The sequence below is a fragment of the Amblyomma maculatum genome, chromosome 1 (genome assembly GCF_055883805.1).
Source record: "Amblyomma maculatum isolate TAMU_Amacu chromosome 1, ASM5588380v1, whole genome shotgun sequence".
Lineage (NCBI taxonomy): Eukaryota > Metazoa > Arthropoda > Arachnida > Ixodida > Ixodidae > Amblyomma > Amblyomma maculatum.
The window spans coordinates 41,212,856-41,240,157 of NC_139344.1; the positions used below are offsets into that span (position 1 = coordinate 41,212,856).

The 27,302-nt window shown below is 46.7% G+C and overlaps 1 protein-coding gene across 1 annotated transcript in view; it reads right to left on the reverse strand.

The window, feature by feature from the left end:
• Positions 1-27,302, reverse strand: part of CDase (neutral ceramidase) — an 88,858-nt gene that overhangs the window by 43,217 nt on the left and 18,339 nt on the right. Inside the window, exon 2 of the mRNA XM_084587996.1 lies at positions 15,281-15,424. Within this exon, the coding sequence (XP_084444122.1) occupies positions 15,281-15,424 (144 nt within the window). The remainder of the gene's footprint in view (positions 1-15,280; positions 15,425-27,302) is intronic.

Genomic DNA, 27,302 nt, shown 5'->3' on the forward strand with positions numbered 1-27,302 from the left:
TGGAGGCAATGGCGCCTTGAAGACAGCGACCAGCTGCTCGCATGTTTGCTCTAAGAGTGGACGACCCTGTGCAAGTTAAATATGGGCCTACTCTCCGGCGAACATCTCAAACATCGTAGGCGGCTAGATCAACGCAGCGCATTATTCTTTCTGGCCGTTTTCTGACACGCTGTTCCTGCATATGACTGCAGGTTAACTTCGTGCATGGTTTTGCTCAATAATTGCGTAAAAATATGTTGCTTCGGCTAAGGTTAATCAAGCCACGCTCAAAGCGGCCATTACGAATAGATCCTTAACGACGGTAGTATAAACTGTTCGTCACCGCCAATGAAGAACAAACTTTAGGGGTTACGTGTGACAATGCGATAGCATAGCTCTACCGCGTCACTCTTACTGGGTGCGCCATTTCCACAGCACGCGACAGCCATGCTTCTGAACGTCCGCACGTGAACAAGCACAGCTGCCGACTGCCACAAACTGCCGCCCCACTAAGGTGGCTAGAAATTAAGGAGCTACATAGCTTCAGCTGCCGCGGTGCCGCAACCGATGCCGAAACCCTTTTTTTTTGATCACGTGATCATGACATTACGTTCCGCAATTGACCATTCTGTGGCGGCTCCCTGGCGCATAGCCAGCTGGGAGTCATTGCCATGTCAACTGGCCTATGACGTCACGCTCTGCGCTAACCAATCATGAATGAACGTCACGTCAACGGCGCAGCCACGTTTACCGCGCTCTAACGCAGCTTCTACGATTCGCATTAAAAGTAAACTTGCACGGTTTGATACTGATGTCAATGCAATTCTTACACTGTGATTGGCCCGCCGGCGCAATTCATACGGGAAAGACAACTTTGATGAGAGAAACAGGTGAGAGAAAACGCAGTGCATGAAAAGTCGGAGTATCGCACTTACTTTAGCGCACTACAATCAGAGCTTCTAATCAAACATTTAGCCCTTGCTTGATATCTCAAGCCTCCACGTTCGGGCAGCAGATACGCTCGTGCGGCACGTTGCCTTGGACACACACACTCAGCACGCTCGTTTCTCGTTTCTTTCTTTTTCTGACGTCATGAGTCCGCATGTGATGGCCGAATAGTCAGAAGTTGCAATTTGGGCAGCACTTTTGAGATGTGTATCAAGCCCGCCGGGGCCCTCTAATCCTGATTCAAAAGACGAAGACCGTGCAGCGCGTTCGTATACGGCTTGGTTAAGCGGGACTTCGTATTTACGTCCGGTGGTCTTTCGCATAACGTGGTAGAGCACAACTGTAAGACAATGAGTATAGGCGACTTGTAACCGAGATGATAGCGCACCTAATCCGCATTTGGCCTCAACGTGTTCATCCCCCCCCCCCTTTTTTTTCCCCCGATTTTCTTTTTTCTGAGCGTGAGTACCGAGCTGTACGCCACAGCCGTGAAAGTCTAGCATTCACCTGCTGGCTATAGCTAAGGCTGCAGTGTAATGTGGGGTTTAACTTCCCAAGGATGTACACGGGGCTACGAGGGACGCCATATAGTCGAGGGCTCCGGATAAACATCGACTACCTCTGGCATCGCACAGCCCACCAGTTTCGTTTGAATTTCGTTTCATATTAGCCATGAGATGTTTCTGAATTGTGTCGTCTGAGGTCACGTGTTCCAAGTGCCTGTGAAGATATGCGTCCGTGGTGATAGGGGTGCTTATTGTCGTCCCCGTTAACCACCCGCCCGTTTGTTCACCCGCCCGTCCACCCACCAACCTATTAGAGCAGGTGCAATACTGTCCCCGCATGATCGAACAGGAAGCCAGGGATGTTATCGTTTTATTTTGTATTTTTTTCGTTTTCCTACCAGCGGGGAGAAAGCAGACACAGCTAATTGTGCGTCATCACTGCGAGCAATACGGCGCTACTGATGTACAAGTGTCGTCCTGTCGGCGTTTTCAAGCTGTGTTCATAACGTACAGACTTCCACGCAGATGTGTGCTCCACAGGGCGCCGGTCACACGTATACCGTTGGCCTCCGCGTTAAAGACAGCTCATTATCGAAGGTGTGCTGATAGGGCCGACTTGTTGCAGCGTGTCCTGCCGTAGTGGCCAGTAGCTGAGCGCGCAGCTCATTGCTTCAATTAGTGTTTCCAGTGACGGGATGTCTATTCTGTCGCAGTGTATGCAGCAGCCACGGCCGTCGGAGGCCAACGACAGGTGTGATGGACGCCTTGCGAAGCGCGCATCTCAAGCTCTCTAAGCAAGTCTGATGGCCGCAGGTCTGCATGCGCCTGGTTAGAAACTCAGAACATGCTTTAAGAGCTCCGCCGTGATGGTGCAGTGGTGAGGGCGCTCGATTACTATATCCAAGAATGCGGGATCGAATCCCGGCTGCAGCGGCCGCTTTTCGATGGGGGCGAAAAGCTAGGCGCCCAGCTGTGCGATGTCAGCGCACGTTAGAGAACCCCGGGGGGTCGAATTTTCCGGAGGCATCCACTACGGCGTATCTCATAGCCTGAGTCGCTTTGGGACGTTAAACCCCACCAAACCAAACCCAACCAACTTTGAAGAGCGTTCCATTTCCGATCAAATAAAGGAACTGTCGTTTTTTTTTTTCTATTTTTTTTACAGTGACATCTGTACCTAACGAACGTAACCTTACTCGTTTTTTTTGTTTTTTTTTTACCTATTAGCAAACCAGGTAAAATTTATTCAAGTCGCTAGCATTTATTTAATATTTGTAAGAATTCAATTGAAGTGCTATAATGAAGTGCTTTAAAACGCATCGCTATCACAGATGCTATTATATCGCACTTTGAACCGGCCACCAATAGTTCCGACGAGCCCGACGACGCATCCGCGCGTGCGCGCGTTGATAGAGGACGCAGCTTCCTTCCGCCGTGCGCTCGAGGCCAATAGCACGCCTACTCAAGCGCAACGTTCAGATCAAGGACTGGCCCTGTGGATCTCGTGATTATAGCGCTCTCTATTTTTCTTATTCATTTCGAAAGGGGTCTACTAATAGGCGCACAGTTTCCGTAAACAAAGAGCTGGAATGTGGCCTTAAACACCCCGTAGCGACAGACATGGACTATGAGGAATGCCGTAGTGGAGAGCTCCGAATTAATTTAGATCGCCTGTGGTTTTTAATGAGTACTGACATCGCACAGCACCCGAGCGTTCTTATTACCCCCTCCATCGAAATGCGGCCGCCGCTGCAAATGAGATTTGGGCTTAAAGCAGCCATACACCGTAGCCCTAAGAAAATGCGGTAGGTAAAAAAGAAAAAGAAAAAGAACTGTGAAGTGAACGTTTTTTCAACGTTATATTATACTGTTTTGACTAAATTCGGTCCTCAGCACCAGTGAAAGCTTATTTAGCATACATATAAGCCGAACTGAAGACAAATTAGGTTCAAAAGTGTGACAATATGCGTGTGTAGGCTCATGCAATATGTGTATATATATATATATATATATATATATATATATATATATATATATATATATATATATATATATATATATATATATATATATATATATATATATATATATATTACAGAGCGATGGGCCTTTCGCCTCTAAGTGTGCTCGCTGTTCTTGGCTCCATAGAAATAGATGCACATATAAGGACACTGTCAAGCAATAAGCTTTCACTAGAAAAAAAAGGGGGGCGTCCCCTATAGCTCGATGCGAACTGCGTGAGGCAGCCCGAATAATCCCCCTGATTGTTCGTACGTTGACCTTGGTTGACGAAAACTCTTCGCCAAAACACCTTCTAACCGAGTCGCGGCCGCTATTGAGGCCAAATGGTTGGCACCCTTTGCCGAGTCAGCTGTTTTTTTATGCAACCTGGAGCCCGTCGAGAGTCGACAGGAGGCGACCGTACACGAAACGATTTGCTGGATAGCTGGCGAGCGTGCTCGGCTCGTGACTCCTCAGCGCGCGCAGTGGAGGAGGAGGCCGTGTGATTAGGCCGACCTTGCGGGAGAACACGCCGTGGTACCCGAGCGGGAGAGTGAGAGCGGAGGAGAAAGCGATGTCCCGGGAACGAATATGTGGAGGAGGACCGCGTGAAAACACGTCGGATGAGTTGCGTGCCTCCGAGCGAACACGCTACTCGCGTCTGAGACCAAGCATGGAATTTTCCTTCGTTGAAGCGTGGAACGCCCTAATTATGCAGACAGCTGGTTGGTGCCTACGACAAGGTCAGCTCCGAGTGTTCGTCGAACCCACGGCGACAGTGTCAAGCAAGCGTGATTTTTTTTTTTATTAATATTATTGAGTTAGCAATAAGAAGCTCGCACCACGAAAAAAGGGTAGCGGCTCATGAAGCCTCAGCCGCCTGTATATACTACGGTTGGCACAGGAAGGGCCGCCAGGTTTGACAAGTCTTCAAAATGGAGAGGAAAACCTCCCCTTTCCTCTTGTGAGGGTTGACTGTCACAAGTCAGCCGGGGCTAAAAGTTACTCTCACTTCTTGCCTGCATAGGAAACGTCTTCCGGCTGCTACTGTCAGAATAAATAAACTAAGGTGTGCCACGCGAAAGGAAAATATGGGCAATTGCTTGCCTCCATGCGGGTCAACATTTACCTGGGTACTATGCGTTCACCAGCGCGGCAGATGGCAAGCGAAAAAAAAAAAAAATCCCTCTTTTCTCAATTCTAAAAACTTTCCACAGCTTTTAAAAAGAGCAGAATTGTCCTTTTAAAACCGAGTTTTACTGATTGGTGATCCCTCACCCCCCTGATGCCACAGCGCGTGATGTTCAGTAGTCGGCTGATGTCATTCAACTATAGCCTTCTATATCCCACCGCTGTGGCTCAGTGGGTACCACAGCTTTGGACACGGGTTAGATAGCGCGGCCGCGAAAGCCGCGTTTCGATGGAGGCGAAGGGAACGGCTCCTCTGTACACTGCGATGCAGTAACGCGCTAACGAACCCCATGGCGGTCGAAATTATACGCAGCCCTTTCACCACTGCGTCTCGCATAACCGATCTCGCTTCGGGACGGTAGATCCCCGAAACCAAAACCATTAATTAGGGTTAGGAGCCGTTATACGCTCATTCCGTTGACTTCATTGCTGCCAAAGTCCTAAGAGCAAAAAAGAAAAAAAAGGGACGCTTGCGTGTTCGCGCAGGGTGTTTCCCACTGTTCCTTGTTAAATATTCCGAACCACACGAAGTAACGCACTTTGCCATCGCGCGGGCCCGTCTCGTGTGCATTTTTGCGAAAGTTGAGCCGGTCTTGTTACGTGCTTCGCTTCGTCGTTAACTCGTGTTCATGGGATGGGTGCCACTATACGAAACCTGACTTGAACCTCGTTCTTATTCTTAGAACCCCCAAGCGACAGGCCACCTTTGTTCCTTTCCCGTGACGTCAGCGCCCGACGTCATACATACGCTTGTGATTCCACATTGACCTCAAGCGCGTATACGTGCATCGCATAGCATAAATAGTTGTTCCAGGAAAACAGCGCTTCTCTCGAGAACGCCGTATTCTGTCGCAGCGTCTCTATTTTGCTGAGCGCGAAGTCCGCGTGCGTCATGCATTAAGGAACACAAAAAAAAAAAAAGCAATAAGCAGCGGCTACCGCACCTATGAATTCTGACGAGATGGCACGTGGTTTTCGCAGGTGTGTCGAGTATTCCACAACCTCCGTTCCACGTCCGGCCACATTTCTCTCGATGATTTATTGACCACATTGCGCAAGGTCTCCAGTCCTTACAGGCTGCATAGGTGCGATATAATATATATGCGAGAGAAACCAGTTACATATTGCTAGTAGGCACCTGAAGGTTGCACAGGCCTATGCACCTACATGTAGTTATGATGACAAGGCAGTTGAAAGCTTCTATGAAGATGTAGAATCGGCAATGCGAAAAGTACAGACGCAGTATACTGTTCTAATGGGCGATTTCAATGCCAAGGTAGGGAAAAAACAGGCAGGAGACAAGGCAGTAGGTGACTATGGCATTGGTTCTAGGATTAGCAGGGGGGAGTTACTAGTTGAGTTTGAGAGCGCAATAACTTACGAATCATGAATACCTTCTTCAGCAAACGGAAGAACCGGAAATGGACATGGAAAAGTCCCAACGGAGAGACTAAAAATGAAATCGACTTCATAATGTGTTCAACCCCCGCCATTATGCAAGATGTAGAGGTAATCGGGAAAGTGCGATGCAGTGACCACAGGATGGTGAGGTCCCGAATTAGCCTAAATCTGAAGAAGGAACGCAACAGATTAGTAAGAAAGAAACCCATCAACGAATTAGCGGTGAGCGGGAGGGCAGAAGAATTCAGGATCTCGCTACAGAATAGGTTTTCAGCTCTAACTGAGGATGGCGACATTACCCTAGAGGCAAGGAACAATAGTTTCAGAGATATCATTACTGAGTGCGCGGTAGAAGTAGGCGGTAGGATAGTTAGAGAGGATACCGGCAAGCTGTCTAAGGAGACGAAAGATTTGATTAAGAAACGCCAAAGTATGAAAGCTTCCAACCCAACAGACCAGATGGAATTGGCCGAGATATCAAAGCTAATCAATAAGCGCAAGGTGGCCGATATAAGGAAGCATAACATGGAGAAAATTGAGCATGCTGTAAAGAACGGGGGAAGCCTTAAAGCGGTAAAGAAGAAATTGGGCATAGGCAAAAACCAGATGTATGCGATAAGGGACAAGGCGGGCAACGTGATCACTAATATGGAAAAGATAGTCAAAATAGCCGAGGAGTTCTATACAGATCTCTACAGTAGCCAAAGCAGTCAGGACAGTAATGAGATTGGCGATAGGGAAAAACAGTCAGACGTTCCACCAGTGACGAAGGACGAGGTCAAGAAAGCACTAGAAACTATGAAAAGGGGGAAATCAGCTGGAGAGGATCAGATAACTACAGATTTGCTGAAGGACGGGGGGGATATCGTGCTAGAAAAACTTGCCACCCTGTATACGCAGTGCCTGGTGTCATCGACGGTACCGGAACCATGGAAGAATGCAAACATTATCCTCATTCACAAGAAAGGGGACTCTAAGGACCTTAAAAATTACAGACCAATCAGCTTACTGTCTGTTATGTATAAGGTATTTACTAAGATAATCGCTAATAGAATCAGGACAACCTTAGACTGCAATCAAGCAAAGGATCAAGCAGGGTTTCGGAAACGGTACTCCACTATCGATCATATCCATACCATCAATCAGGTGATAGAAAAATGCTCGGAATATAACCAGCCCTTATACATAGCATTAAACTGATTACGAAAAAGCATTTGACTCAGTTGAAACCTCGGCGGTGATGCAGGCATTGCGAAATCAGGGGGTAGACGAGCCGTACTTGAAAGTGCTGGAAGATATATATAGTGGCTGCACAGCAACCATAGTTCTGCATAAAGAAAGTAACAAAATTCCCATAAAGAAAGGTGTTAGGCAAGGAGACACAATCTCCCCAGTACTATTCACAGCTTGTTTAGAGGAAGTATTCAGAGACTTGGAATGGGAGCAGTTAGGGATAAGGGTAGATGGAGAATACATCAGTAATCTGCAATTTGCTGATGACATTGCCTTGCTAAGCAACTCGGGGGATGAACTGCAAATAATGATTGATGACCTAGACAGGAAAAGTAGAAAGGTAGGCTTGAAAATCAATATGCAGAAGACTAAGGTAATGTTCAACAGCCTCGGGAAGGAACAGCAGTTTACATTAGGTAGCGAAATACTGGAAGTAGTAGGCGAATATATCTACTTAGGACAGGTAGTAACCGCAGATCCGGACCACGAAAAGGAAATAACAAGAAGAATACGATTGGGATGGAGCGCATTTGGCAAGCACTCGCAGATTATGACTAGCAGCTTACCGGTATCGCTCAAGAGGAAAGTATACAACTGTTGCATCTTGCCTGTACTCACCTATAAGGCTGAAACGTGGAGGCTAACCAAGAGTTCTGCTTAAGTTGAGGACAACCCAGAGGGCTATGGAACGAAAAATGGTAGGGGTAACATTAAGAGATAGAAAGCGTGCAGAGTGGGTCAGAGAAATAACTCAAGTTACCGACATTCTAGTAGAAATTAAGAAGAAGAAATGGACATGGGCAGGACATGTAGTGCGAAGAGAGGATAACCGATGGTCGCTAAGGGTAACAAACTGGATTCCAAGGGAAGGAAAGCGTAGCAGGGGGCGGCAGAAGGTTAGGTGGGCGGATGAGATTAAGAAGTTCGCAGGGGTCAAGTGGATGCAGCTAGCACAGAACCGGGTTAAGTGGAGAAATATGGGAGAGGCCTTCGCCCTGCAGTGGGTATAATCAGGCTGATGATGATGATGATGATGAGCAGGCACCTTGTGCACGACGGGCAATTTTTTTGCTTTGTAATTAATAATTAAATAATTTAACTATTTTACTTAAACTAATAAATATTGACTTGTGACTATATGTATACAAAGCAACCGTGTTGCTTTTTCTTCTCCTTTGAATTTAATTACATTTCGCCTAGAAAATATTATACCACAAATTCATGCCGACAGCAAAAGTAAAAAGTCTATTCCGTGTGCTTTCCTTGACCTCGCTGACTGTCAGCACTCTTCATTTTTGCATCTCCCCTCATTTTCCCTAATTTGTCTGCTATAATAGATAATATATAATATATATGTGCGATATATGCGAGCGAAACCATGCAGTTGCATATTGCTGGCAGGCACCTTGTGCACCACGGACAATATATATATATATATATATATATATATATATATATATATATATATATATATATATATATATATATATATATATATATATATATATATATATATATATATATATATATATATATATATATATATATATTTTCCTAAGTTTTTTACATGTGTCATTGGTAGCTTGTAGTCTTCGTGCGCCACGGAGGGCCACATTTCTCACCCCTTAATTTGTCCATCGCAAGGAAGTGCCCAAGGTCCTTACGGACCGTACGTCTGCCTTGTCACAGCTAAAGGTAACCTAGCCTTTAAAAAGGATGGCATGACCTAACCCGAGTGAAAGCAAATAAAGAATGCCGAACGTCGCATGGCCTAGTGTGGAGTATTTAATGCTTTGTCGACAGATAATTATTTTAGTCGTTTTATCAACCGACCTTTAAAAACAATACGTGCAAGAAAACTCCCACGTGACAGAGATGCTGCTTTTGCGTCCCGAGACGCGTCTCAGATAAAATCCGCTTTTTTTTTTTTTTCTCTGGAGCACTCTCTCCGATTGGATCTCGAGAGTGCGAGAAATATGCGCCAATAGCCGACGACGCAATAACGTTTTTTTTTTAGGCAGATAAATAAAGCTGCGTAAATGGTACCTTGGTGCACACATTTGGGATCATGCAACTATTTTTCTTGCGGTCAACAACTTTCGGATTGATATTTTGTTAATGAAGACAATAATTAAAACATGTAATTAGTCTTATGGTAATTAATTAATTTTGAAGAGTAAAAAAATGCTGCAGACTAAACGACGCTACTCCTGACATCCCTCGGTTGGTATTACTGGGGTTAGGGCACTCCTTTTTTTTTTCTTTTTTTCAAAACTAATGCAGTCAAAGCAGAAAGCTGGGCTAGTTGGTTGGAATCCATTTGAAGTTTAAGACTAGCACTTAAGACGAGGACACAGAAAAAAGGGAATACACAGGATGAGCGCTAAACATCAACTGAAATTTTTACTTCGACAGAACACATAAATACAAGTTCGGTGACAGATGCGCACGCAACATTGAAATAAAAACCCAAGAAAACCAAGAAAACTAGCTCTACTAGTCTTAAACTTCCAACGGTTTTTCAAAACCTTAGTGGCATTTAGCCAGGATGAGTGGTAAACGTATATATATCCAGTTCAGTGAGCAGAGGAAGGAGGAACAGGCAAACACGCTGCAACTCAGGGTGACGAAACCGTTAAAAAGGGAAGAAAAAATTAGGAGGAAACGGAGTTCGGGACTGTTCGAAACCGCTTGCATTACATTGGATGAGAAGAGTCACTCAGTAAAAGCTTCTTCCTGTAAAGGTGAGTTAGTTATATGGGGTTTTATGGCGCATAAGCAACTATGATTACGATGCGTTAAATGCAAGCATGTAAAGATGGCTCAGCGCTTCCGGTACCATAATGCTCGCGGTGAAATCTAACGGAAATGACTCCACGTACACGGAGTATTCTACACGTACACCTCATACACCTTTGAGCGGCCTGTCACACAACACTTTACGCCCGCTTAGCTCGCACACTGCGAGAACCACGCAGTGCTGTGCCTACAGTAGCTGTACATTCGCGTACAGCGTTGCCGATGGGCAACCGGAGAGCTCTTCATTTTATCGCCCAAAACCCTGCGTGGTATTTATAAACTGACGAAAAACGGATGTTTGGTCTATACTTGGTGATCATTCATGTTTAAGCAACAGCGCTAGGAGCAAGAAGGGACACACGACGGAGCTGAACTTACAACTGTTCTTTTTTTATGGTGGAGCGGGGAACACACATCAATTTATACTTTAATCAAACCTGCGCACATGCGTAACAGCGTAAAAAAAATGCGTCAATCCCGGACGTACTTATCAAGGATGAAAACTTCAAAATAACACGTCTATACACTGAGCCATTATCCATCGTGTATTAGGCTCATTTCCCTGGCTGATAAAGTCACGGAAGGTGCGCTGACACACCCATCTGTTATTCTGATTTTATGGAATGCCTCAGCCAAATTTACCAAATTCCTCTTTCTTGTGATGTATCAACGTCAGGCTCGTGGAGCATTGTAACTCATTAGACAAAAAAGCCACAAACCTAACCAAATATTGCTTTTATTGCAAATTCATTCCGTTCTTTGTAGATACAGAAGTGTTTTTTGTGCCTAATGACCGGCGCCAAGGAAGCTGGCTAAGGCATTCCATATAATTAGGAAAACAGACGGGTGTGTCAGCACCCCTTCCATGACTTTATCAGCCAGGGAAATGAGCCTAATACACGAAGGATAATGGCTCAGTGTACGCACGTGTGCTTTTGAAGTGGTTTCATCCTTTATAAGCACGTCTGGGTTTGACGGATGTTTTTGACGTTGCGCATGTGCGCAGTTTGAATAGTATAAAACGATGCGTGTTTCCCCAATAAAAGACCGTTGTAAGTTCAGCTCCGCTGTGTGTCCCTTCTTGCGTTCGTCTTCGTCCTCTAGCGTTGTTGCTTGAACATGAGTGGTATTTACAAGTCTTTTCGAGCGCGTAGCAGTTGATGTAGCATCTAGAAAGCCACCTATCGTAACGCACGTATGAGGCACCTCGTAACGGCAGAGGCAGTGACTTCTCTTGAAGGACAGCCCTGTAATTTAAGGGGCCGCCCGTTAAATGTTTGATATTGTGTCATACGAGAACCATCTGACTAAACCAACCGCAGGCAAAAGAGTCCCTATAGAGTTTGTTTCGCGATGCCGCTAGTGACAATTACCATGGGATCTCAAATCTTATATATACGCTCTGGCGATCGTGCATCAGACAAATACGTTGCTGTAACGTTTCACAAAACTCTGCAAAGACTGCACAGACTACGGGCTGTTATCCAGCTACGCTGTGCCATTGCCTTGCTCCTATAGCCGACACCAACTTAAGCTACGCCGCTGTTAATTGAACCTAAACACACTGATCTCACCGCTGGAAAAGACTGCTGCGCTCACTCGTTTACACCTAAACCATGAAACAATTCAACGCGGCTTGCACAAACGCTCCTGTAGCCTGCATACACCGCAGCCCTTTTCTCTATTCGGCCTGCAACGCCCACGAAAGGCTTGTTACTCTATGCAAAGCAACGACATATATAGATAGATAGATGGATTTATTGAAAGGAAAAGGCAGAGAGGTTGGCCGTAATAATTAAAATCTGGCCTGCTACTCTGCACTGGGGAAGGAGAGAAGAAAGAAGATCGTGATGGGTGGCGATGTGGAAGAAGGCATATGAAATACATATCTACAGGCACAGTGGCTTGCTTTACAAGCGCGAATCAAGTCCGCTGGCGCATAAAAAACGGCAAAGAGCACGCACTGCCTGGACACCCTTCCCCTTGTCCTGCCAAGCGCCCAACAGCAGTTCTTCCAACAGAGGCCTCTTGTATAAACGCTTCAAGGAAGCGGCTAGCACACTTCTTTCGCACGCATATGCTGGGCACACCAATAATATATGGTCCACAGTCTCTGGGATGCCACACGTTGAGCATGCCGGCGAGTCCACCTGTCCAATTAAATGTAAATACTTGCGCGTGAAAGCCACATTTAAACGAAGTCTATGTAGCAAACATGCCTGATGGCGCGGAGTATCACGCGGAACATAAAATTTCAATGTTCGATCTAGCCTTCTTAGAAGAATGTGTCGGGCGTCTGGCTGGGCCCAGTAAGCTAGTGTAGCATTCTTCATACAACTCGTAAGAAGGCAAGTTGACATATATAGAGGCTTCACAGGCAAGTATACTATCTGCTACGCGCACTTTAAAATCGCGCGGCATTGTGGAGGCACGGCTTAATTGGGCAGCGAGGTATACCAAGACATGAATGGCTCGCGGTTGACTGATACCTGCGCGCTGGGTACTCGAAGGCACATCAGCCTGTAAACGCCGGTTAAAATATGAACCACACCTAAGGTTCAACCTTTGTGAATAATTATTTGGGCCAGAAGAGGTATATAACGCGACTACTTTTTTTTTTCTTTGATTATGCCGATTTCTTTGGTCGGCTACGCCGAACGATTCACCAACTGCAACTTAGAACAACTCAGGGCATCGATAATCATTGTTCGATCAGAAAACCGCTCGTATGCAGTTAAGAGGTGCACGGAATGCAGGGCTGCACACTCGAGGCGCTGCGAAAAAAAGCCAGAAACTTTAATCTAAATGCCATTTTTCCTCTGCCCAGGGCAGATTCTCACCTCGCGCCGCACAATTATGCGTGCACAGTTTATTAAGACTGGAATTTTTTTTTTTTATCCGGCAAGTTTATTTCAATTATTTGGGATCACCAAATGCGACGACTATACAACATGGCCGCTTGGTCGCTGATCTTGAGCCGTCGTAAGGCGATATATGCCGCGCGCCTGATCTAACTGTTGGCCGATTGGTTGATTCATTATCTCCGTGAACGCAGCAGGCATGGAGAGTCATGTGCGCATTTCATGCATATACGTGCATAGCGCAGAAGACAATGCCTCTGTAGGCCTCGTTGAATTTGCAGCGGAGCGAATTAGTTTTTTACCTGTGCAGAAAAGGCAAAGACAAAAGAAAGTGCGGATGCCATGCAAGCATTTTTTTTTCTCTTTCTTGTTATTGCCTTTTCGTGCTGTCGAAGCACAAGTGCATTCCTACTCGCCCAATTCTCTATCCCCTGAGCAGTGCACCCATATATCGCACAGCACACGGGCGCCTTGCTTTTCGCCGCCTCGGCGGCCGCTTTTCGATGGCGGCGAAAAGCAAGGCGCCCGTGTGCTGTGCGATGTCAGCGCACGTTGAAGAACCACAGGTGGTCGAAATTTCCGGAGTCCTCCACTACGGCGTCTCTCATAGCCTGAGTTGCTTTGGGACGTTAAACCCCACAAAACAAACCAAACCAAACCATATATTCTCGAATGCACTCTCGCGTAGCCCCCCATTCGGCTCCCACCTGCCGCTTCTAAGGGGAAAGAGTGAAGCATCAGCGCAAGTTCCCTGCATGATGCGTGCCACTCCCGACTTATTTCGGTCGTCGCTAAGCGTAAACTTGCGAGAAATCACGTATCGTTTCTTTGCCCCAGTTTGCGAAAGACGCTGAGCGCTTACTTCCACTTGAGCTAAATTGAACACAAATGTGTACATTCTTTTTGAACTTAAGGGGCGGCCATATATACCGTGCAATCTCATGAATACTTTCATAAAATCGTTATCTGGATTTCTTCAAAGTGACCAGCAGCCACTGACTCGAGTTGCTTCCTAGATGTCAGCTCAAAGGGAATGCAAACAGGATGGACGGTTACAGCAGAAGGGCCAAACAATAAATTAGCGGGAAACATCGTTAAAAAGTGAACCCAAGGAATTCTCGGCAAGTTTCTAATGCAGCTTTGCTGTCACCATTTTGGCGTGCGCGAGATAATGCGCGAGTCGTTCGTTATTCTCGCATGGACACTTTGTGGATGATATACTTTGCTCTGCGAGTATATCTCGACTCTCGAGCGACGATCTAAGCGGGGGTAGATAAATCTGCAAAGGCCGTGTATTACGATTATTTTTCCAATTTGTTCTCCTGCCTTTTGTCAAGCCGTGACGACACGTTTGACAAATGGTAAAAAAAAAAAAAAAAAAAAAAAAAGGCATACCACTGGCTTCGCTATAGCAAAGGCCATGGAGGAAGGGCAAAGGCGGTACTGGCCACTGAAAAAGGCGGAAACGAGGGAACCAGAAAAGGGTGGTTACAAAACGAGGCGTCCTTTCTGATGCTCCAACTCAGCGGCATGAATCGACCACCCGTTTGTATTTTTAAAATGCGCTGAGCCGCGGGCATTTCCCTTGCTGTTCCCTCTTCTTTCCCTTTGCCACTTACGGAGCACCCATCACTCGAGGATTCCACGGCGCAGTTGCGCTTTGCTGCCATGGCTCAGCAGTTGCGACCTTGTGCGTGCATGAATAGGATGAAGCTGCGGTTCCAAACAGCGGTCGCGATGGCCACAATTCGTCACAAGCGAACTTTAAAAACGCCCGAGTACTGCGATTTTTGTGAACGTTAGAGAATCCTGGGTGATCCCCTTCCCGCTGCAGAATGACTCGCAGGCCGTGTGTAGCTTCTGAATGTAAATATGCAACTATATGTTAAAGAGAAATTGCGTGTTAAGGCTATACAGCGCATCACGTGCACGCATTTAGAATAAATGATGAGAATGCCTGTTTTCAGCATGAACAAGAGTGATGGACATATATCAACCATGCCAAGCAATTAGGCTGACAATGAATGATGATGGATTTTTATGGCTCAAGAAACAGCTGTGGCTAAAGAGCGCCAATGACAAGTTTAATCGTAAATGCAGTACATTTAAGATGGGCCATGACGGCGAGTTTGCTCCAAACCTGCAGTGAAAGCGGTTGAGGTCTACAGTGTCTGCATGAATTGCAAGCTTCTCTACTGAAACACAGGGTTGCCGAATTTTTAGGGCGTGCCGTAGAAATGGCAGGCATCGAGCGCGGTCACTTCAGCGACGCACAAGAGTACACAAACGTATGCAATGTGGCAGGCAGTGCTGCTAGCACGGATTCCCCAACCGAACCCTGCGAACGGTGGCAACACTCACCTCTATCTTGACCATGTCACCAATCATGCCGGAGTCCACGTTCACAATGACGACTCTCGATTGGCGGTGCTTTACGATGAACGCCCTGCTGTACACACGGAAGTGGATCCCGGATGAAGACTGGCCGGTCTTGGCGTACCCCAGCTGCAGCAGAACATGCGAATGAAGGCACGATGAGCGGCCAAAACACGCAATTTGTCGTCGCGCGTAATCATGCGCGTATTCCAACCGTTTAAAAATGTACACCCTTTGTCAAAAGTTTAGAGTCCATGGAGTCTACTTCTGAGCCATACTATGTGACTTGTAATGCATTCCCAGGTTTTCAAACTTGCTGAAGGCAAGAAGATTTTTCGTCCTACCCTCTCCAATGGCTAGGACTTCCACGACTGTTAAAGAACTCATAATATACGGCTTAAAAGCAAACCCTCTGGGCTTTGGCAAAGATTATACACTGCAATGTCATTTGCAACGGAGCTAGCTGGTGCACTAACTCTGGCGGGAGCAACTGAATACATAGGCGGGCACACAGAAACGCTGGGGATCCTTGAGTTAGAATTGTGCCGCGCCTCCCTCACAAAGGTCGCAAACGTTCGAAGACACAAAGGAGTGCATGAACTTATTGATCAGTATTGGGTACTGATGTAAGCCGACCTTAATCTCCCCATAAGCCCTTGCGTATATCGAGCGTCTCACCTAGTGTCAATCAATGCGTTTTGCGACAGCGGATCTTGTTACGTATTATCATCTTTTTTTTTTTTTTTTTTTTTTTTTGTTACTGCGTTAGCGGAATAGGCCCCATTCAGTGAAAAGACGTGGTTTGTATCCGTGTGTGTGATGCCTGCACCACCCGAGAGCATCGTCTCGTGGGTGCACTTTCGGGCGGCCACCCGTAAAAATGCACATTCGACCTATAGATCCTCGCACCACGACTAATGAGAAGCCCTCGTAGCAGCGGAACGAAATAGCGAAGGTGAAATCAAAATCGAGCATGACATGGGAAATCAGTTGACGTTCTAGCAAAACGTAAAACCTTTATCAGAAGTTTTTATCTCAGAGGGTTCGCTCTTAAGTCGTTGCGGGCCTCTGCAGCATTTGTTCAAGTCCTGCGCAATGGATGGGGCAGGACAAATCATCTCCTTACTTTCAGGAGATTTACCACACTTGGGAGACATTGTGAGTCTCAGGGTGCGGCTCATAAGCAAACCCCTTCGTCTCCGAACGTTTGACAAAGGATGTACGTATGTGCATGCAGCAAATAGCACGAACTCAGTTTTGCGCAATCACATAATATGATCAGACGCTTTTATTTTGCACTAATTTTGTTTGTAGAAGTTTACTTGCGGCTTTGAACGGGGAAGACACTCCATACTTCTTTTGAGGTGTGTCTCAGTTTACAATACGCCATAATGGTATCACGCGCGCTCATCGGTTTGAAAAAAAGGAAAACTGCGAAGACGGAGAGGAGAATAAAGCGGCTGAGTGCGGTACATTCTATCCGCCGCTTCTGACAGAACACAGCTCGAGTAAGTGCTTCGTTGATTCGCAGAGATAACTTTCTTTGTTTGAGGAACAATGCGATGTCCTTCAAGCGTATCTATACGCAGCTGCTTCAGCGCCACTTCAGCTCGCCGGAATTGGCTACAAGATATCCTGTACGCTCAATCTTGTCGCCGAAAATAAACTACTGATGCCGAACTAAAAGGTACACATGTATCTGTGAGCACATGAGCAACGAATTGTATATCGTTTTTAATCGAAACTTAGCGTACCCTTCCTGAACATACAGTGCCAAGCAGTTGAGGACAACAGCCAATTAAGGAACACAAGAGCTCTGTATAAGAGAATCAAAGATATCAAAGGAAGCTTTTGTGCTAAGCTGGGCGTGATAAAGGACAAACGAGGCAAGGACCTCACTGAAGCGTCAGAGATAAAGAAGAGGTGGCAGGAATACACAGAACTGTACAAGAAGGACCCGAATGTGCAAACCCAACATAAGACCATTGTGATTACTGATCTTGAGCCGGGCATCCTGAAGAGTGAAGTTGAATGGGCCTTAGCCAGCCTTGCTAAGAACAAAGCTAGCGGAATTGATGGCATTCCAGCTGAGTTGCTTCAAAACCTCAACCATGACGCTGTTAACATTCTGCATACATTATGTCAGAAGATTTGGACAACCCTGCAGTGGCCACAGGATTGGAGGAGGTCAGTTTACATCCCCATTCCAAAGAAAGGCAGTGCCAAAGATTGTTCCAACTACCGCACGATCGCGCTTATTTCGCATGCTAGCAAGGTGATGTTGAAAATCCTCCAAGGTAGGCTGCAGCAGTATGTGGATCGGGAGCTTCCGGACGTGCAAGCTGGGCTTCGCAAGGGCAGAGGAACTAGAGACCAAATTTCCAACTTTCGCTGGATCATGGAAAAAGCAAGAGAGTTCCAGAAACCCATCTACTTCTGCTTTATTGATTATGCGAAAGCGTTTGACTGCGTTGATCACAGCAGATTGTGGCAAGCTCTCCAAGAGATGGGAGTGCCAATTCACCTCATCTGTCTGCTCAGGAACCTGTATGAAGGGCAAGAGGCCACAGTCAGAACTAGGCATGGTCTCCGATCGAGAAAGGAGTGAGGCAAGGCTGCATACTGCCGCCCTGCCTATTTAACCTATATGCAGAGTGCATCATGAGGAAGGTCGGTCTGGACGAGTCTTCAGCTGGAGTGAAGATTGCTGGAAAACGTATCAACAACCTTAGATATGCGGATGATACCACTTTAATGGCAGAAAGTGATGTGGAACTGAAGAGACTTCTGATGCGCGTACAAGAAGAGAGTGAGAAATTTGGGCTTAAACTGAACATTAAAAAGACAAAGATCATGGCGTCTTGCCCTATCAAGTTCTGGAGCATCAATGGACAAGAAGTGGAAGCTGTGACAGATTTTCTGTTCTTGGGCTCCAAGATTACCTCGGAAGGAGACTGCAGCCATGAAATTAGGAGACGCCTGCTTCTGGGAAAGAGAGCAATGGTTAGCCTTGACCGCCTAGTAAAGAGCAGAGACATTAGTTTGCCAACCAAGATCCGTATAACTCGTGCTATGGTCTTTCCAGTTGTGATGTATGGATGCGAGAGTTGGACTGTAAAAAAGGCTGACCGCCGAAGAATTGACGCGTTTGAATTGTGGTGCTGGCGAAGACTCTTGAGAGTTCCTTGGACTGCCAAAAGATCAAATCAGTCGATATTGTCAACCATAAACCCTGACTGCTCATTGGAGGGCCAAATTCTAAAGTTAAAGCTCAGCTACTTTGGTCATCTGATGAGAAGAGAGGAGTCGCTGGAGAAAGATTTGATGTTGGGAAAAGGTGAGAGTCGCCGGAGAAGGGGTAGGCAGCGAACGCGATGGTTAGATGGCATCCTCGAGGCACTGCAGATGAAGTTATGTGATGTTAGGAAGATAGTGAGAGACCGGAAAGCGTGGCGTGACATGGTCCATAGGGTCACGAGGAGTCGGACATGACTGAACGACTGAACTGAACTGAGCATAACTTTCAAGTTGACACTGTACAAGCTTAATACTGTGCTTCTTACAGATTCTCGGACGCCACCAGACTGTCAAATCCCGCCAGGATTTGACAGTCTGCTGGCGTCCGAGAATCTGTAAGAAGCATGTATTAAGCTTGTAAAGTGTCAAGAGGTCTCCTGGCTGCCATAAAATTAAACGCTGCACTTCCGGTATACAGTCAGGCTTGAGGCGTGACTATACCGGATGCGAGAGCTCAGGAGCAAAATTTTGAGCGTAAAAATCTGCCAGGGCCCCAAATAGGACGCACGTCTAAAACTTAATTTTATGGAAATAGTAGACAAAGGTTGCCTCCCCCGCTGCGCGGCATGTCACGGGTATGACCAGCAAGAGTTTCCGCCAGACTGGCTTAACTCGCCCTTGAAGCGGCCGCATATGCCTGCCTGCAGCTAGTTCCAAATCGGTGTATTGCCTGGTTACAGGAAACGGTGCCCGATTGAGCGCACCGAGAAAACAAGCTCGGAGGGACTGGAGTGCGCTTCCGCGGTAGGGACCATACATGAAAATACGAGTGGTCCACAGACTACGGATAGCCAACTAAGCGCAGCTTCCGTGTTTCCTCACATATATGTGGGCTTACGGATGACAGGCATCTAGGCAGAGGAGCGCTGTCGGTGACTGCCATAGCATCGTTATGAAAACTAGCTTGCAAGGACAAATAGAAGGGCAGAAACCAGCAGCATTTCATCTGTTTTGCCCGTCTCAAAACGCCGTTCGGTTTGCTATCGGCGAGCATGGCAGAAAAATGGGCATTTTGAAGAGCATTATTTGCTCATAGTTCACTCGGATTCGAGAGGCTGATACTGTTCCTTTTTGTTAGGGTAATCACTAGGTCGACCCGGAAGCGCTGTTCGAGTGCTCGTGCACCTAACCTCGTAGAATGTCCGCAATAGAGATAGAGAAAATATTTTTCATGGTAACCAAAATCTGGAGCTTTTTTTTTTTTTTTAATACATGTTTCTCACTTCGAAAGTGCGTGCTACATATTCTAAGACCGCATGGATAATGTTTTCTTCAAGACGACAACAAAATAAGGCACTCAAGTTTTACATTCAAACAAAAACCTGGCACGGTGTGTCGTCGTTGAAGGTTTAGCGGAACTTTTGAAGCAATAAGGAGGGTCGTTTTATGTCAGAATACGCAAGGTTCTGCTCAGCTCCACCATCAAGCTATAACACATAATGAACGCTTTAAGCACTTTGCCGAGACGCCTCTAACGCTGCAGGCTCTATAGGTCAGTTGTGGCCATTTTTATCTCGTCTTTTTTTTTTATCTAGCTGTAGTCCTTTCCACGTAGGCTCCGGTCGCAGAGCTTGAAGACTCAAGCTCAGTGCTATTGCACAAAGCTCTCCCAACGTAGGCAGAACATTCTCATTTGCGGCAGCCTTACGCTGGCGGGAATGCACGTACCACTGCGGCTGCCGATTTATTATATTTTTTTGTTGTTGGTTGTAAACCGCCGTAGAATTAATTGCAGCGAAAATTTCGAAGCAAGCGCACTATCTCCTCCCCCGCCATTCTGTTTCACCGCCACGTGAAATCCCCAGCTTGCAGTTTTGCCATTACCCAATCCCCGTCACTCATTTTACTTGTCTTGTTTTTACATCCAAGTGAGGTTATTTGCTATTCACGTGTACAGTGTTGCAGTGAATTGCAATGTTGCAGTCCTGAATGAATTAAATAGGCTGCACTTGTTCGGATGTGAAATTCAGTGGAAGCAAAGGGAAGAAAAAAAAAAAAACCGTTGCCATAGTTCGATATTTGACGGAGACAAAAAATTAAGGTTAACGAATTTCGCGCGCTCATCGAGTTTTAGTTTAAACTTCCCGGAAATCAGTAACAGCTAGCGCCATCTGTTTGTCGCTAGTACTGAAAACCGCATAACCCAGAGGAGAATGTTTTAAACTTGTTATTTTGAGAGAACTAGAAAGGTCCCTGGAGATTCTGCGCGAACACAGTGGTTACCATGGCCAACACTTTCACATCGCTCCAAGACCGGAGCAACAAAGTGCTTCCTGCTACTATCTCTGACGGCTATAGCAAATCAGTGGTACGCACGTTCGATATTTCAGTGGTGATTGAGTGTTCACGTGCTTGTAGCGGTGGAAACTTGGAGCGTTTCTTTACATTTCCTGGGCTTGCGTGCTCGCGGGACATTTAGCCATCAAATAAACACACATGACTTAAACAAATTGCGCGCGTAGTATAGCTCCCATTATTCGGGGCGTTTCATACGCCACGCAGTCACATGCGCTGAGTCTCCATTGAGAATCTGCACCAAACAAACAAACAAACAAAAAAAATGTGGAGGCCAACTAAGCCATCCCTACCTGTCAACTGCAAAAGATGCAGGCATGTCCCAAGCGCCTGTTACACCACAGACACCGCGTTTTGACAGAGATACTAACAACACGACGATATTTATGCCCATATATCTGAACACTATTTGAGCTAATTGTATTTAGGCACTACCTAAGGCAGCGTCCGACGAAAAGCCAGGCGAGCTTTCATGCGTCGTCCGACAGTGGCCGGGGTGTTAGCGTGATTGATTATACGCTGACGCATCAGCACAGGTGCCCACCGAAAGGCGAGAAAAGTTGGGAGCAGCAATTCCTATGATGAGCCGCAAGCGAACAACTCATAGCCAATAGGATGAGTGTATTAGGGACTTTATTCACGCGAAAAAAAATTCGGGCTTCATTGCAGCTGATGCGAATTCTTTGACAGCATGTTTCATTGATATTTAAACGATTCAGCAAGCGTTCAAGTTTGCAGCGTCATCTTGCCCCGAACGAGAGTTCGTCGTGCGGAGTTACTTTCCGCCCTGTTCTGTTTAGCGAAGTAGATGCTGCCGGCGCTTTCCACTTACGAAGCGAAAGACGCCTCCGACAACGCACTACGCCCCTTATATAGTACTGGAGGTGCCGTCTTCCAACATGGTGCATTTGAAATACCGGGTGACTTTTTTTTTTTTTTTGTACAGTTTGCACATTTGTATTTTAAAAACTCCAGAAGCAGGAGTCACTTCGGTGTTGTCTGCGCAGGTGGATTGCACAGAAAGGTGGACATTACGCACGTTACAGTGCTTTGTTATTACGATTAATAGACAAGAATGACCTAATCGACTCTTTATTTTTTATATAATTTAAGGGGCAATAATATTGTATTGCCAGACTGGAGATCGTCAACATTGAAGGTGAGTCCGCTTTTTTAAAACTCTCTATATCGGCAATGAAGCTCTAAATATCGAACATCAAAAATAAGCATCAGAAAGCCTGTTCAGTTGCTTTTCCCGCATCGCACACTTATAGAGTACGGTTGCTTCAAGCTTTCATTTCTTTTTTTTTTTTTTTTTTGCGCCAAATAAAGACATCGTTTGCACATTTGATTATGTACAAAAAGTTATCATCGCCGGCTGTATCATGCTCAGCCATGCTATTTTATAGATATGCAGTGCGAGAAAGCCAACTCAGCGAGCTTTCAGATGCGTATAGCCCTATATATTTTTCAGGTGCGTACATGTCGATTAGACAAAAATTAAAAGGCGACCCATTTTTGACGTCTACCGCCTTTGATTTCGCAACATTGGCCTAAAATGTCAAAAATAAAAAGTTGGTTGCTTAATTTTACTTAAACTGATCGTCTAATCATTAAGCTCTACCATACGGGCATGATACCATACGTGCACTTTGCTGTACAATCCACATGCATAGACCGCGCCGAGGTGTGTCTTAGAATATTTAAAATACACACGTGTAAACAACAACAAAAAAAAAGCACCCAGTATACTACCCTTATTGCTTCAAAGGGCTATTATTTTCTTCGTGAGGTGGTTGCGCTCTTCGGTACACCGCCTCCGCTTTGCAAGGTGGTACAAATACCCCTGTTGACGCAATACCCCTGTTGGCGCTTCGCACAGCCGGCTTCGAGATATCGCTGTGGAATTTATGCAAAGAGTAGTCTGGCTAGCTTAAGCTCGCTTAATTCAAACTTCCCGCTTATCAGAAGCGATGATCCTGCGTTCTCCGATTTGGCCCCGTTTTTCCAAATTAGAGGAGTCCCATCGGGCTTCCCTTAATTTTACTTTCCATACATATGGGCTAGAACTGCCTTGCCGTATCGCTGACCTTAAATGTTATCGCAGAATATCTGCATGTTTTAGCTGATAGTGTATAATCAGGAACGTAACGAAGCTTTTAAAAAGTTTCAACTAATAATGTACAACCAGGAAGTATTCATGCTTGTTACTGAACTTTTATGGAACCACACCCCTTTACAATGCCTATCGGACCATTAGGACAATCCAAGTATTAAATAATAAAAAATGCAGAGTGACAAACTACTGTAGTCACTCACAGAGCCAACTTCACCTCAAATATTAGCCATTAGGAAAAGTCTTCAACGAAGAGTGCTTGCTGCAAAGCAGGCAGCAAACAAGTGAATTTATTTACCCTTGCAATAATAAATTTTCGTATATGCTAATTCTACATACTGTTTGCTTCTAGAGGAACTGCCGTGTACCATACACATGTTGATTCAAACCTGAGGGCATTAATAACCTCGCAAGTTGGACACGCGCGCTACTCCGGCTTATTTTTTTGGTGAACAAACGAAGGGTCGCCGCTGGAGATAAACATGCTAGCTGACGCACGTTATCCATCACAACCTCCGAATTCAACTGTTGGCAAAGAAACATGCAACACTGCGCTCAAATGCGGAGAATGTCACTGAAGAGGTCACGAATTTTACACACGCGCAAGCAAGAGGAAAGTACTCCCCAGCCTCTTGCTCCTTTTATAGGTTTAGTGGGCTGTGTGGTTTGGAAATAGTGCCGTGAACCCACGAAATTCAATGCGATGTTCCGCCGGGCAAGAATAGAAAAGATTAGGGCCTCTGCTGCGCACGACTGTACATAACCTCATGGCAGGCTAATGAAAGTCTACTCACACCCGGTTCTCTATATAGTGTAACGTGCAAATTTTTATTGGTCAGTACACAAAGGGTGCCACCACTATACTGTCATTAAAGCCACCGGAGTCATGTTTATTGCAAGCGTCCCGGTTCTCCTATAGATCGACTCGAGCCGCTCCCGCCGTCCTTGCCAGCAGCTGTCTCCGCATGTCCGACAGGCGCGTATACCTTCCGCGCGCTTCACGGGAGTACTTTTGATGGCACCGAGTGATGCTGCGCCTCTTCGCCGGTAGCTCGACTCGCTCTGCTCCACTTTTGGCTTGCTCTCGTCGCCTGGAAGCTTGTTGTGTTCCACTTTTGTTTTAGATCCATCTGAGCCATATGGGCACGCTTATCGTGTCGAGTGCGCGCTCTCAATTCTTTCACCGGGTTAATTCATTCGCCAGCCGGGCACACAACACCGCAGTCACGACTTCCTGTATTGCGCTGCCGTGGGCTGCGCATGCCACCCAACCCGCGCGGGCCATTTAAGAGCGTCCCAAAGACCTGCCGCCCCTTCCCAACTCATCCAAGTCGAGTGAGGTGCCAAAATGAAGGTGGAAAAAAAAGGAAACTCGAAGAAAGGGGCCCATACGTCGACGAATCAAGGAGGCCATGCGGCGTCCGGCTATGTAGTACACTATACGTGGCGCGCAATGCATCGCGCAGGCCCACACGCCTCTGCCGGCCGTAATCGAAGGCCACCTAGGTCGGCCCACATTTGGAAAGGCGACCAGGCAAGGTGCAACGTTTCCGGCGTACGCCGCGTAATTGTCTCCTGGTGCCGACTCCGCGCGCCCGCGGTAAAAGAGCGGCGGTGGCGATGGAGCCCCGCTCTCATTCCGCTGCCGGAGGTCGCCTCTGGGCAGCACTTCCTAGCACTTCCTATCACGAGGAAGTGTCCTTCCTCTCGGAAGGCTGTACGCTTCCGGAGTTCCCCGGGGCTCGCTTCGCTCTCCTTCCCGCTCCGAGGCGGCTGCGGCCCTGACAGCCGCCAGCCATCACGGCCGCCAGACTTTCATCTTCGTCAGCCCGGCCGCCACCGCCCTGCCAGACGAACACAGCTCGCGTGTCTGCCGCACCGGCCGCTCTCTCGGCGATGTCATGGGGTCACGGGGAACGCGCGCCGGCCGGAGGTCGCAACTGCGATGGCCGCCCACGCCCTGGTCAGCCCAATCACCCGCCTGTCCATACGTCCGCGTCAGATCGATGGTCACGCTCACGTCTGCGCTCACGTCGAGAGCGGCGGTCTGGCGAGCCTCGCAAAATATAATCTCGCCGTTCGACCGTCGTCACTGTCCCGCCGGCGTTATTTGCGGTCGCTATGGGGCGTCGTTCCGACGGAGATAGGGGCAGTCCTTTTCCGGAACGGAGGGCTCGTTTAATTTTGGCATCCCCGCATCGCGAATATCAAGGTTAAGGCTGCGATTCTGACGAAGATAAGCCATAGCGCGTCCCCGGTATACGTATAGGCGCAGTTCGTACTCGTCCGGGCGGCACCGCAACAGCAGACGGCGCACGGACTACGACGTGTGCTCCCAGTTTAGCCCGCATTGCGTGTCAGTCGTGATTGCGGAAGGATTTGCTTGCTGTTCACCGCTCAACTACTCTATTTCGTTTTTAACAGTTTGTGCGTTCTCAAATATGGTAGCAAGTCAAATGCGGTATATGGATGTGCGTCTAAAACGTGCATATTACATGGGCAATGCAAACACGTTTGAGTAGAACGAGTAGTTTGAATTACAGACATTTATCTTTTAGTATTTCTGAAATCACTTAGCACATGGTAAAGACGGCGGTAAGATGTTTGTTGAGGTCCTCAGGCTTGTTGGCAAAGAGCACACCAATAGCCCACCAAATATTCTCGTGGACACAGTCGCCTTTTAGAAGATACCATTACTGAGGGCTATTATGATAGTACTGGCTGTTTCTTTTGAGTGGTCCCCCCCCCCCCCCCCCCCAGCATGCCTTAAATATGATCAAACTGCAGCTGAGTGACAGGCATGACGTGTAAGACAGGCTTTCTTTATTTAGATAAGTTTTACCTGCCGGGAGATTGTATCTCCCAAGAATACTTTCCCTTTGCTTGTCACAGAAAGCCTCAAAATATAGGATCCGGGAGAACTTATTGATGCTTCATAGGAAGAGCTGAGATCCACTCGTTTTTCAAAGTGTTGTGCCATGCCAAACTCAGAATACGTAAGCGGTGTTCTGGTCATCTTGTGTAAACGTAACCAACTCACAGCAACTGCTGCCCAAACGTCACCACTCGCCCACGTTTACTGCAAGAGTGAAGAAATGAACCGATGCAAATCCCCTCCGCCAACGTAGCTGCAGAAATACGTGTCAAATCGACCCAGTCCACAGGCGTCATTGCGTTCGCGGAGCAAATCTGGGTGAAACGACGTTCATTTCAACATGTTGCCCCAACTGTCAGGAGTATATGCGCCGACAAAATCTGTGACAGCTTGTCCGGTATACTTTTATTTTTATCGCATTCATATTTTGCATATCTTCTCCAATGCCCCTGCACAAATCAGGACGAAGTAAATATAAAGCTTTACCAGCGTAAAGCCATGCTGCAGTGCAAAAGTCTGCTGTCGGCAGCTGAAATAAGGCTTGTGAGCACGTTACTGATGCACAAAGCAGAGGCTTATTCATGTACCTAATCCGGGAACGTCCTCCTGCAGGCCTTGGCCTATCGCTGCCTGTGTGCACAGCGCTTACTAAACGCTGCAATACCTTTCCGTCTGTCGATGAACACAGTTATTCCCACGATGCATGTTTCAGTTGTGCAAATGTATACCACATAGACCACAATGATGGAATGGAGGCCGCAGCCTTTTGTGGCTGAGCACGAATGGGTTCGCCGATTAGCGCCCATTTGAATCTCGCTGGGAGGCTAAAAGCAGCAGTAACTGCGCGCGCTGAGGTTTCTGCGCTGGTTAGAATGGTGTCAGCTATGTTACTAGTAACCCTGACCCCGATCCCGTCCCATGAATCCGAAGAGGCTGCAGTTGCAAACCTTTTCTGAATCAGTATCATCTGCAGCATATAGTACAATTAGGATTCCTCGTTGTTGATCGTAATAATTCGAAATTCGGCAAGATTAAAATCTGGCATTGGGTGGAAAGACGAGTGGAAATAGAGCGGACATCAGGGCTTTCTAAACATATATATTCCCACAATCATCACCACAAGGAGGGTGCTATTTTTTTTAATGAAAAAAAAAAGTAATCATGACCGTTTTCAAACTATACGAAATAATGATTTCGGTTATATCAGGTTTTACGCCAGCCTCGTTTACATCGGGTTCGCCTCGATAAATATAATCTAAAGAGACAGGATGCACAAACGGAGAGAAACCAAACTGTTCTCGAGTACGAAGGACGAAGTCCGTGTTAATAGTTTCCGCATGCGCGAGTGAAACTTTCTTCAAACCACTCGCTAGCCACGCTGTTATGCTTACAGAGAGTAATAATGGAGGAAGGTTGCAATCTTC